Raw genomic sequence first — 12,979 nt, 5'->3', positions numbered from 1 at the left:
AGAGTGTGCAAAGCTATCATCAAGGCAAAGGGTGACTCATTTGAATAATCTCAAATATATAATTTGTTTCACACTTTTTTTGGTTACTACATGATTCCATACAGTATGTGCTATTTCATAGTTTTGATTTCTTTACTATTATTCTACAATGTAGAAAATAGTAAAAGTAAAGAAAAACCCTGGAATGAGTAGGTCTGTCCAAACCTTTGACTGGTACTGTATGTATTTAGCTACAACCATATAATTAAATAGAACACTAGTAATTTGATGTATTTCTATGGCTATAACCATCCAAATATTTAGTTTAAACGTCAGATCAGATGTTATAGGCCTTGTTATTAGTCTATAACAATGTCTCCCTGTTGATTATGGTCCAGTACCCCAAGGCATTTGCGGCCAGCCTGCTGGACTATGTGGGCTCCCAGGCCCAGTACCTCACCACCCTGCTGGCCATGTCCCAGAGCAACAAGGTGGAGTCCCAGCAGCACGCAGAGAGGCTCCACTGGGCTGAGATGGCCCTGGAGGCCTTGCGCAACGTCATTAAGAACAACCCAGGTACTGTATAATATACAACCACCACTTATTCTTTTAAAAAAATGCTTTGCTTTTTTCATTACCTGAACGTGTGCTCTGTGACCTGTGTTGACCTCAGGTTCGGAGACCGAGTGCATCGGCAATTTCAAGCTGCTCTTCTCCTTGTTACGGGTTCACGGGGCTGGGAAGGTGCAGCAGATAGCTTTGGAGGTACAGTGACGCTCTCTCGACTCAAATTCTCGCTCACTCACACACACACACACACACACTCTTTGTTTTTCTCCCCAAGGTTGTGAACACGGTCACCTCCAACCAGGAATGTGTGGCCAACATCGCTGAGTCCCTGGTGCTGTCCAACCTACTGGTGCTGCTGCACTCCTTGCCTTCCAGTAAGACCACAGAACACCGACTTCATCTACTACTCCTTTCTACGATATACACTATTCAAAACCTGTCTGATTTTATGTATTCCTTTCAGGCCGGCAGCTTGTACTGGAAACCTTGTACGCCTTGACCTCCAACACCAAGATAGTCAAAGAAGCTATGGCTAAGGGTCAGTATTATGCAGATTGTTCTTGAATATACAGTATTATAGTAACTGCCAAAATAAAGGAATCACCAGCATAAAGTGTCTTATTAGGGCGTTGGTCCACCAGAACAGCTTCAATGCGCCTTGGATTCGACAATGGCACATTTCCATACAGGATTTACGCCATTTTTTTTTTTACCCAAAAGGCTCAAACTGTTCTGTTTACATCTATGCGGGCTGGCACCTGTCTCTCACTGGGCCAAGCTCTTACCAGTGGCCAAAGCCAGGCCACTGGTACTTTTCAGCTCTCATTTACATAACAATGGCTAACTGTGAACTGTAACACCTTCTCACAAAGCAACTGTTTTGGTTATGCAGAGGTTGTTGATTCTGCACTTTAAAAGTCATCACTGTCAGCATTTGTTTAAGGGTGTATATACTAGTGTAACACTGGTGTTAGTCTAAAAGCAGCACAAGTCTCTGGAAATCTGTTGGAGGAATGCAACACTATTCTTCCATGATGGTGGTGGAAAACGCTGTCTCCGGCTGTCATCCCAGGAAAGAGATTCACTTTTTTAGCCACCTGTCCTTTGGACAAGTAGGACAGATTTTTTTATTTTTTTATGTCAAACTCTGCCCTCCCTCCCTCTTCCTCCAGGTGTGTTGATCTACCTACTGGACCTCTTCTGTAACTCCACCCACCCCCAGGTGCGCTCCCAGACGGCCGAGCTCTTCTCCAAGATGACCTCAGACAAGCTGGTTGGGCCAAAGGTCAGTCAGTATCCTTGTGTGGCTTGCCATAGGAAGAGGGCGATCACTCTATAGAGAATACTTGGCACTACTTGGCACCTTATTCACCATATATTGCACTACTTTTGGCTAGGGCCCTGTTTTCTTTCTCCCTCATCCTTATCCCTCTCCCCCTCTCAGGTGCGTCTGATCCTGATGCGTTTCCTGCCCGGCGTGTTCATGGACGCTATGCGGGACAACGCAGAGGCGGCGGTGCACATCTTCGAGGGGACACATGAGAACCCCGAGCTCATCTGGAACGACGGCTCTCGGGAGACCGTCTCCACCACCGTCCGGGAGATGATGCTCGAGTACGCAAACTTTCTTTCTGGGCTTCTCTCTTATTGACCATGTGATTTGTATCTTTTGTCTCATGTTTTTCTCCCTTTTACTCTGCAGGCACTTTAAGCAGCAAAAGGATAATCCTGATGTTAGCTGGAGAGTAAGTTCATTCAAATCAATAAATGGAGCCAAATTCATGTAAATGTGATGGATATCTTATTTGCTTCTAATACTTTTCGCTGTGTAGTAAACAGTGAATAAGGTGACCTGATAAATGCCCAAAGGAATCAGTGTGAACAACAGTAATTACATGGTGTGTTAATAATACAATGTTAACTGTGTTTGCAGCTGCCAGAGGAGTTCACGGTGGCGTATGGGGCCGGGCAGGGTGAGCTGGCGGTGGGCGGAGTCTTCCTGCGTATCTTCATCGCTCAGCCAGGCTGGGTGCTTCGCAAACCCCGGGAGTTTCTAGTGTCCCTCCTGGAGACCATTACTGAGCTGTTTGAGACTAACAATCCCAATGTGAGGACACACACACACGTTCATATCCTTGCTACCGTGAGATTATCTCACTGAGTGAATTAAAGCACATTTCTCACACACACATATTTCCTGTAACTGAGCAGGAAAATATCTATTGTCATCTCATAAAAGACCCTTTACAGAATATCCACTTCTATGCTTGTACGCAAACATCTCAATTTCTAACCATCGCTGCTCATTTCCAACAGGGTGAGGCCCTGGAGACAGTTACCACAGCGGCGGTGTGTTTGTTCAGCACCCAGACACAGCTGTGTGATCAGGTCCCTCCCCTGGGACACCTGCACCGCATCCTGGCAGCACTGACCCACAAGAACAACGCCGTGCCCAAGAGCTCTATCCGCCTCATCCACGTGCTCTCAGATAATGAGGTGAGATCAGTCTATGGTGGCTTTCCACAACATGGGATGATATTCTATATGACAGACGGTGACCAGATCGACCATAAGCTAGTTTAGCAAGCTATGATTGGCTGATGTATTAATGTAGCTGTATAACTACGACCAAGCCAACTTTAACTACATATAGAGTCTACAATAGTCTTGATTTGATTGGAATGAGGTCAACAATCTTCCCATGTACACTAAATCTGTTTTATATTTATTTTTGTCACACTTAGTGTATAGCAAGTCTAATGCTGTGTTTTTGTGTGTCTGTTTGTGTACACGTGTATGTGCACGCGCAGCAATGTGTCCGCTCTATGGCTTCTCTGGAGACCATCGGTCCTCTGATGAGTGGGATGAAGATGAGGGCGGACATGGCAGGACTGGCCTGTGAGGCGCTCAACCGCATGTTCCAGAGAGAGCAGACAGACCTCGTGTCTCAGGTAGCTCATCTCTCTATCATTTGTAGAGTCCCAAATGACACTATTCTCTATGCAGTGCACTACGTTTGGCCAGGGCCCATAGTTCTCTGATCAGAAGTAGTGCACTATATAGGGATTAGGGTACCATTTGAGGTTAACACAGTTACATTTTCTAATTTTTTTCCCTGTTAATTCCTTAGCGAAAAACACAGGGTGTGCTTATGTTCTACCCTTTTTTACTTCTTATTTCATGTCATTTGAGTGTTTTTATGGGTTCCTACATGCACACACAGGCCCTCCGAGTGGAGTTGGTGCCGTACCTCCTGCGGCTACTGGAAGGAATTGGGCTGGAGACCTTAGCCAATCCCTCGGCCACCAAGGCTCAGATCGTCAAGGCTCTCAAGTCTATGACACGCAGTCTGCACTATGGAGAACAGGTTAGACACCACAACTATGTCAATCAATATATCAACAATATATTGGATAAGTTGATCTTATCCTATCCTCACTGCTATGTTACTGTACACTTCTATCAGTCTGAGGGGTCCTGTGTTGCAGGTGAATGAAATCCTGAATCGGTCCACTGTGTGGAGTGCCTTCAAAGATCAGAAACACGACCTGTTCATCTCCGAGTCCCAGACCGCAGGGTACATCACAGGTGGGAATGTAATCCAGACACACACAGCATATTAAGCGCTACAAAGAAGGTACATTTAGAGGGGGCATTGTACAAGCCCAATCTGAATCCTTTCGTTCTACTATGCTTCCAGTGAGCACTTTGTGGCTGCTGACTCCTCGCTTAGTGCCTCTCAGCCTTATACCCTCCTCCCTACTTTTCCTCTCTGTTCTCCTCTCTTCCTCCTGTTCTTTCCCTTTCTCCTCCTCCACGTTTCCTTCTTCCTCAGGTGTGTCCACTCCCTCTCTCATGGCGGCCAGCAGCCCCCTGCGGACCGGGCTGTAGTTTTCTATGCATGGCCCTCCCAGCACTCCTCTCTTTGCTCTGACTGCAGGTAGACTTTGTCCTTGCTCCCCCACCCTACTTCCACCTCCACTCCTTTTCCTGTGACCCTCCATCTTGTGCCACTGCTCAGTTTTTCCATTTCCACTTTCCCCAACTCATCTCATCTTCGGACATGGATTGGAAAAACACAATGGCTGGATCACTGTAGCACAAGTCAATGAGTGAATCCTTTGAACCAGTGATGGGGAAGCCCTTGATAAGTCAAGTGGCCCTAATAAAGACAACAGTGGCCCTAATAAAGTCAGTGGCAATATGCTTGCTGACGCTCTAAGTAGCAATAGTTCATATACTCATATACCTCCATGCCATCTTCACTACCACCTCTCACACCGCCAGCCCTGTAACATAACCACACAATGTAACACTTTCAACAGATAATCTAGTGTTGACCTCAGTCCTTACCACTCATCTTGTGCATTCAATTCCAGTGGTCAGTCTTGAGCATTTCTCAGTCTCTCATCCCCTGTCTCTTTCTGTGTGGCTGTCTCCTTCAGGTCCAGGAGTCGCGGGCTACCTTACAGCAGGAACTGGCTCCACAGTGCTGCCCAGCGTTCCGCCCCCTGTGGACAATGACATTGGAGACTCAGGCTGAAAGACTGACTGACAGGCGGACTGAGAGAGAAGTGCTCAGCCCTCCAGACTGATCTGCGGCTCCAAGGCTGCAGCTCAGAGACTGCTCAGCTCCACAAAAGAGGGAGGAAGGAGAGGGGCAATCACAGACTGTCCCCAAAATGTCTGTCGTCGCCACACCTTCAAAATGTCACTCTCCTTCCCCCGCCCCCTCCAAACAGCACTGTCTTCGTAAAACCGTCTTAAAACAAATTATAAAACTTGTCGTCAACCTTCGATTTTTGTTTTTGTGCTCCTTTGTTTCTTCCAATGAGACAACAAATAGTTTACTTTTGTATGAATATATTTTTTACTTTAATTTTTGTAGAGTAAAAGACAGATCTTCAGTCTTTGTAAATTTGGATGTCTCACACTCCATTCTCTTCTTCCTTTCCTCCATCATGCCTGGTCTCACACATCTTCACACACCCCAGTCCTGAAGGACGGTACTCTATCTGGCCTGGACATGTGGTCACTGACTGAAAAAAGATTAACTTTAATCTCCACTCACCTGTTTACAGGAGGCATCCAGTCATGCATCGAAAACATTTTCCAAAATGTATAATGTTGTTTTAGTGTCGTGTTGAAAAAATTATTGTAAAAAGGAACTCACAGAACTATGGTGAATTAAGACTGCCCCGTTTGAAGTGGCCGTACGTGTGTGTTCGTTGTCTCTTACCCTCACCATGAGTGTGCGTTCGTTGTCTGTCTTACCCTCACCATGGTGATCTTGATCCATACTTTGCTCTGCTCACTATCTATTTTAAGGTTGTCCTTTCTGCCGCTGCTGAGAAAAAAAAATTCGACATTTTCCTTCCCCAGAATGCAAAAAGCACTCGAATATTTATAGGTAAATAACGGCCTTTACCAACTGAAATGAGCTTCTGCTAAGACATTTGGAAAGAAACTGACTTTGATTATACATCTGTGAAAGACTAGTACAATTGGGAAATGTTCGATGTATTATGACGTATATAAGCTTTCTATATTGAATGTACATAAATAAAACAGTTGCACTTGTACATAAGATTTTAAGAATAAAAGGGAACCCACAATGTTGTTCTTTTCATTAGAATGTGTGTCTATTGCCAATTAAACTGAAGAGTGAATGACAATATAAAGTACAGTACAATAAGAGAAATGTCAAACTTTATACCAGAGTGGGGCATAGCAACAGTACATACGTTGACAAAGCAAGCAAACCTTTGTGCCATAAAGGTCCAGAATCTTGGGCTCAAATACACATACAGTACCAGTCCAAAGTTTGGACACACCTACTCATTCAACTGTTTTTCTTTATTTTCACTATTTTCTACATTGTAGAGTAGTAGTGAAGACAAAACGATGAAATAAGTGGAAAATCGTGTTGGTTTTGAATGTACACTGCTCAAAAAAATAAAGGGAACACTTAAACAACACAATGTAACTCCAAGTCAGTCACACTTCTGTGAAATCAAACTGTCCACTTAGGAAGCAACAATGATTGACAAATTTCACATGCTGTTGTGCAAATGGAATAGACAACAGGTGGAAATTATAGGCAATTAGCAAGACACCCCCAATAAAGGAGTGGTTCTGCAGGTGGGGACCACAGACCACTTCTCAGTTCCTATGCTTCCTGGCTGATGTTTTGGTCACTTTTGAATGCTGGCGGTGCTTTCACTCTAGTGGTAGCATGAGACTGAGTCTACAACTCACACAAGTGGCTCAGGTAGTGCAGCTCATCCAGGATGGCACATCAATGCGAGCTGTGGCAAGAAGGATTGCTGTGTCTGTCAGCGTAGTGTCCAGAGCATGGAGGCACTACCAGGAGACAGGCCAGTACATCAGGAGACGTGGAGGAGGCCGTAGGAGGGCAACAACCCAGCAGCAGGACCGCTACCTCCGCCTTTGTGCAAGGAGGAGCAGGAGAAGCACTGCCAGAGCCCTGCAAAATGACCTCCAGCAGGCCACAAATGTGCATGTGTCTGCTCAAACGGTCAGAAACCGACTCCATGAGGGTGGTATGAGGGCCCGACGTCCACAGGTGGGGGTTGTGCTTACAGCCCAACACCGTGCAGGACGTTTGGCATTTGCCAGAGAACACCAAGATTGGCAAATTCGCCACTGGCGCCCTGTGCTCTTCACAGATGAAAGCAGGTTCACACTGAGCACATGTGACAGACGTGACAGAGTCTGGAGACGCCATGGAGAACGTTCTGCTGCCTGCAACATCCTCCAGCATGACCGGTTTGGCGGTGGGTCAGTCATGGTGTGGGGTGGCATTTCTTTGGGGGGCCGCACAGCCCTCCATGTGCTCGCCAGAGGTAGCCTGACTGCCATTAGGTACCGAGATGAGATCCTCAGACCCCTTGTGAGACCATATGCTGGTGCGGTTGGACCTGGGTTCCTCCTAATGCAAGACAATGCTAGACCTCATGTGGCTGGAATGTGTCAGCAGTTCCTGCAAGAGGAAGGCATTGATGCTATGGACTGGCCCGCCCGTTCCCCAGACCTGAATCCAATTGAGCACATCTGGGACATCATGTCTCGCTCCATCTACCAACGACACGTTGCACCACAGACTGTCCAGGAGTTGGCTGATGCTTTAGTCCAGGTCTGGGAGGAGATCCCTCAGGAGACCATCAGCCACCTCATCAGGAGCATGCCCAGGCGTTGTAGGGAGGTCATACAGGCACGTGGAGGCCACACACACTACTGAGCCTCATTTTGACTTGTTTTAAGGACATTACATCAAAGTTGGATCAGCCTGTAGTGTGGTTTTCCACTTTAATTTTGAGTGTGACTCCAAATCCAGACCTCCATGGGTTGATAAATTGGATTTCCATTGATTATTTTTGTGTGATTTTGTTGTCAGCACATTCAACTATGTAAAGAAAAAAGTATTTAATAAGATTATTTCTTTCATTCAGATATAGGATGTGTTGTTTATGTGTTCCATTTATTTTTTTGAGCAGTATATTTCCATTCCTACGAGCAGGCGACGCACATTCATATCGACTTTTCTTAGGACCCCCAAAATCTCCCTTCTACATCTTATTACGATTTCCTCGCGCGAATAACAACCAAGCAACAGCTAGCGACTTTCTAACTTCAAGATGACTGAACTGTTGCATTTTCGGATTTGTTGTACACTGTGATCGAGACAAATTACCTGTTCATTACGATAACAATGTGTTTGTTCGGGTTTTACACATCTTATTGTGATGTTCATCAACCTCTGTGAATGACAAGTTCGTAATTAAAGTCTGACACACTCCATTTGGGTCGCGAGCTCGATGACTTTTACTCCTGTTTGTTAGTTCCAGATAACTAACTAACGCGCGCTAGCTAGCTAAACTATTTATTTGCTGGCTAAAGGAATAAGCGAATGTTGGAGGTCTTCTAACAAGGTAAGCACAGTGGTTAAGCTGAACTGTCCCCCCCCCCCTTCCCAGACGTTTTGAGCACAGCTTTGCACGTTCTCAGAGCAGAAAGTGACTGTCAATGCTATCGTGATTTATCAGTTAGCTACCTACTGTAGCTAAATATGTTGTAGCTAACGCCATAGTCACTGACAGCAAAATAAGCTAACTAACAATATGTCAACACTCATGGCATCTAGTTATATTCTCTGTAGCTAACGTTAGCTATTGAAGAGCCTGCTAGCCATATGACTATTCCTAAATCCATATAGCTAGCGGTTACACTTCTGTCACATTGCAGGTGTATCATGTCAAAAGGAGATGGAGAAGAAAGACATCGTTAAGTTTGTAGACGTCAATGGACGAAAGACGGACCTTGCTGTCAAGGCCTATGAGGTGAGTTTCATGTTTATTATAGTGCTAGTGACACTTACTGTAGTGTCCATGACTAGGCTAACCACTAACATTTGACAGTAACGTTACAGTGAGTGATCATGCTTCTTGAATCTTGTCTGTCTAGCTGTGTCAGGGAGTGAACGGCCCTCCCCTACACCCAAAATAATTCAAACATAAAGTGGATAGCAGAGAACATGTCTACCATTTACCCTCACTTCTTGGGCAGACCAGAGCCTTAGATACGCAGTTTTATAAACTGTTCTTTGTCCTGTAAGCATTAGGCTACATGGCAATGCAGGAATTTTGATATTGCACAGGGCTGCGGGCCAGAAGGTTGTGGGTTCGTAGACCACCATGGACAAGAGTAGGGGTGGAAAGGTCTTCTTTATAGGAAAGTTATTGCATGATTCTATCCATATTATTTGCAGGGCCAAGAAAAAATAGCCTTTATAAATATTTAATGCAATTCTACGTCATTTTACATATTAGCAGAAACTTTTTCAAAGTACTGAAATTACAGGCTAAGAATGGACAGAGAGAGAGAGAGGCCTACTCTATGTGTTCATCTTAATATATTTCTCCAATGCCAAATCAGTGTGTCTTGTTTGCAATGAAACTGTCCCTGTTTGAAAATAATTACATCTGAGACATCATTAGGAATCTGAGCATGGTTCTTTCAAAAGTTAGGCCTACCTTTCCACCCCAGTAGGCCTAACGACGCAGAACATTTTAAGCTTTAACTGCTGGCTACTCTTCTTCCATGGCTTAACCCAAGGAGAGAAGGTCACAAGTGTTTCCCTTGTACAGAAAGTGAATAGGTTAATCAATTGAATCAAATCAAAGTTTATTTGTCACGTGCGCCGAATACAACAGGTGTAGACCTTACAGGGAAATGCTTACTTACAGGCTCTAATCAATAGTGCAAAAAAAAAAGGTGTGTGTGTGGGTAAGTAAAGAAATAAAACAACAGTAAAAAGACATTTGAAAATAAGAGTTGTAAGGCTACATACAGAGCACTGGTTGGTCGGGCCAATTGAGGTAGTATGTACATGGATGTATGGTTAAAGTGACTATGCATATAACATAAACAGAGAGTAGCAGCAGCGTAAAAGAGGGGTTGGGGGGGCACACAATGCAAATAGTCCAGAAGTCTTATGGCTTAGGGTTAAAAACTGTTGAGAAGCCTTTTTGTCCTAGACTTGGCACTCCGGTACTGCTTGTCATGCGGTAGTAGAGAGAACCGTCTATGACTGGGGTCTTTGACAATTTTTAGGGCCTTCCTCTGACACCGCCTGGTGTAGAGGTCCTGGATGGCAGGCAGCTTTGCCCCAGTGATGTATTGGGCCCTCTGCAGTGCCTTGCGGTCAGAGGCCGAGCAATTTCCGTACCAGGCAGTGATGCAACTGGTCAGGATGCTCTCGATGTTGCAGCTGTAGAACCTTTTGAGGATCTCAGAACCCATGCCTCAGGACCCATGCCAGATCTCAGGACCCAGGCCAAATTGAAAGTGTCAGAATTAGATTACTTCCCAAGCAAAGTCAATTTTTTTTGTCTCCTCACCAACAGAAGGTTGCTGCTGCTCAGTCTCTCAATGTCAAAGAAACAAAACAATGATATCCCCATATGCATTAGTCACACCTTTCCCATGTATCACATCCGCCCGTGATTGGGAGTCCCATAGGGCAGCGCACAATTGGCCCAGTGTTTCTCTCCCTCTAAAAACTAAAATAAATATCTTGGCCTCTACAAATATTATTTGGGCCTTTATTCAGATTACAATCGCTCACTTTTGTTTTTTTGAAAACGAAATAACCGCCAAAATATCGTTATATATTATCAAGTTGATGGCACAGTCATATAGCCCGGCACCTACATAAGCTGGGTGACTCACTCATTCATGGCTTTGGATCAAAATAAATAAGTACCAATATTCTTTCAGATAGTCTTTAATAAATACATGTTTTGGTTATCCTGACCTATCAGGACAATATACCTTTGCCAACAACTCTCTGTATTTTGATACTTTGTGGATGGGGCTCCGGAGTGGATGGTTTCTACCGCAGTGCAAAATGCTTTGCTACAGATGCAGGTTCGATACCCGTGCCGGCCGCCACCGGGACACCCATGAGGCGGCTTTTGGTTTTTAATTTAGAAACCTCCAATCCTCTATATGTAATTATTGACTGAAAGTAAAGTCATATTTTTCGATATACTGTAGGCGACATGAGTCTCACTAGTGTTGAGTAATGTGCTGTTAAAGTGGTGTAGGTCTTATTTATTTAAAGAGCATATTGAAGTTAGAAGCAATAGCATTTGAAGCAAAAGCCTACAACTATTTTAGCACCATTTTGCGCTGCTCTGAGACAAAAGCATGGAGACTGGTCTTGATAAATCATAGAGATTTTTATTTTCACTGAATCTCTGTTTGGATATTGGTTAGACTACAATTAGGGTGTAGAAGTGTTATGCTCTTAGTGTAACCTTTATTTAACTAGGCAAGTCGGTTAAGAGCAAATTCTTATTTACAAGGACAGCCTACTCCTTCCTCCCCGTCGGGGAATTGAACCCCGGTCTCCCGCGTGCCCGCACGACACAGGGATTCTTTAGCTAAATAGCCAAGTAGTGTAGCATACTCCCTGTGGCTCAGTTGGTAGAGCATGGTGTTTGCAATGGTGTTTGCAACGCCAGGGTTGTGGGTTCGATTCCCACGGGGGGCCAGTACGGGGGGAAGAAGAAAAAAAAAATGTATGAAATGTATGCATTCACTACTGTAAGTCGCTCTGGATAAGAGCGTTCACTAAATGACTATAATGTACAATGTACTCCCGACCGTCACGTTGTACAGCGCCATATTTTCCGTTCCATCCTAACGGAAACTCAGAGGGTTTTTTGTTTTTCTTGGAATAGAAACACCATAATATTAATTAAGCAACATTTCTTAATCAGTCCCATATACTATGTTCTTACAAAAAAGGTTTTACCTTCTCTAGTACAGCCACTATTGAAGGCTATCAAATGCTTCTCAAAGATGCCCTCTGGTGGTCAAACTAGCGCTAACTAGCATTAATGGTACCAGTGGTTGGCACTTAAATAAAGCGCCATAGAATTCTGCAACTTTTAAAGGACGAACCACTGTATATAGGGCAGCAGCCTCTCGCTGCAATCAGGTCGGTGTGTGTCAAGTGGGTGGACCGCCTACCCCGTTTTACAACCCTGGGCCCAACGTTACTGTTGATGAGCAGCTTATGCCATTTAGGGCCCGCTGCACCTTCAGGCAGTACATACCGTCTAATCCCGCAAAATATGGAATCAAGATCTGGGATGCCTGTGATACTGCTTCATCATGTGCTTGGAACTTGCAAGTGTATACAGGGAAGCCAGATGGAGGAGCCCCTGAGAAGAACCAAGGGATGCGAGTTGTCCTGGACGTGACACAGGCACTCCGTGGCCACAACACCACATGCAATAACATTTTTTACTTCGCACAAGCTGGGACAGGAGCTCCTCAAGAGGAAGCTGACGGTAGGAACAGTACGGAAAAACAAGCCAGAGCTCCCACCTCAGCAGTTGAATACACTAAACATGCCTAACAATTCCTCCAAGTTTGTGTTCACGTCCCTAGTGTCCTACGTGCCAAAGGTAAAAATGTGGTACTCATAAGTACGCTGCATAGGGGTGGGAGAATCTGTGGCCAGGAACATCAGAAATCACAATGCCACAAAAGGAGGGGTAGACAATTTAGACAAGCTGGTGACTGGCTACAGCTGCAAAAGAAGAACCTTACGTTGGCTACTTATGATATTCGTCATCATCTTTGACACGTCGGCGCACAACGCCGATTTGCACCTGGCTGGGGTAGAGTGTAGGGAAATACAGAATTTTTTACAATGCTTCACGGAATCGTGGCTGAATGACAACATGGATATTCAGTTAGCGTGATATATGCTGCACCGGCAGGATAGAACAGCACACTACGGTAAGACTGGGGGGGGGGGGGGTCTGTGCATATTTGCAAACAACAGCTGGTGCATGAAATCTAAGGAAGTCTTTAGATTTTGCTCGCCTGAAGT

At 44.8% G+C, this 12,979-nt stretch overlaps 2 protein-coding genes across 7 annotated transcripts in view; both read left to right on the top strand.

Annotated features, from left to right (window-relative positions):
• Positions 1 to 6,164, top strand: part of LOC106578659 (dnaJ homolog subfamily C member 13) — a 70,172-nt gene extending 64,008 nt beyond the window's left edge. For 3 of the 4 annotated variants that reach the window (XM_082965699.1, XM_082965701.1, XM_082965700.1), the window contains 13 exons: positions 378 to 555; positions 653 to 744; positions 824 to 923; positions 1,013 to 1,087; positions 1,722 to 1,834; positions 1,994 to 2,163; positions 2,252 to 2,294; positions 2,483 to 2,656; positions 2,866 to 3,045; positions 3,360 to 3,500; positions 3,773 to 3,916; positions 4,038 to 4,137; positions 4,995 to 6,164. In XM_082965699.1, coding sequence (XP_082821825.1) covers positions 378 to 555; positions 653 to 744; positions 824 to 923; positions 1,013 to 1,087; positions 1,722 to 1,834; positions 1,994 to 2,163; positions 2,252 to 2,294; positions 2,483 to 2,656; positions 2,866 to 3,045; positions 3,360 to 3,500; positions 3,773 to 3,916; positions 4,038 to 4,137; positions 4,995 to 5,092 — 1,608 coding nt within the window. In that variant the 3' untranslated portion in view covers positions 5,093 to 6,164. Of the gene's footprint in view, positions 1 to 377; positions 556 to 652; positions 745 to 823; positions 924 to 1,012; positions 1,088 to 1,721; positions 1,835 to 1,993; positions 2,164 to 2,251; positions 2,295 to 2,482; positions 2,657 to 2,865; positions 3,046 to 3,359; positions 3,501 to 3,772; positions 3,917 to 4,037; positions 4,138 to 4,384; positions 4,490 to 4,994 lie in introns of all 4 variants that reach the window. The other variant, XM_082965702.1, reaches the window with a different exon arrangement.
• A 1,971-nt stretch (positions 6,165 to 8,135) lies between these two features.
• Positions 8,136 to 12,979, top strand: part of LOC106578660 (DNA topoisomerase 2-binding protein 1-A) — a 61,851-nt gene continuing 57,007 nt past the window's right edge. For 2 of the 3 annotated variants that reach the window (XR_014381615.1, XM_045702211.2), the window contains exons 1-2: positions 8,136 to 8,501; positions 8,815 to 8,909. Coding sequence is in view for 2 of the 3 variants with exons in the window: in XM_045702211.2 (XP_045558167.2) it covers positions 8,835 to 8,909 (75 nt within the window). In the remaining variant the exon portion in view is untranslated. Of the gene's footprint in view, positions 8,502 to 8,757; positions 8,910 to 12,979 lie in introns of those variants that run through there. The other variant, XM_082965703.1, reaches the window with a different exon arrangement.

Source organism: Salmo salar, chromosome 19 (assembly GCF_965601325.2).
Source record: "Salmo salar chromosome 19, fSalSal1, whole genome shotgun sequence".
Classification (NCBI taxonomy): domain Eukaryota; kingdom Metazoa; phylum Chordata; class Actinopteri; order Salmoniformes; family Salmonidae; genus Salmo; species Salmo salar.
The sequence above is the reverse complement of the archived record's forward strand: the minus strand, read 5'-3'. Positions and strand labels throughout refer to the sequence as shown.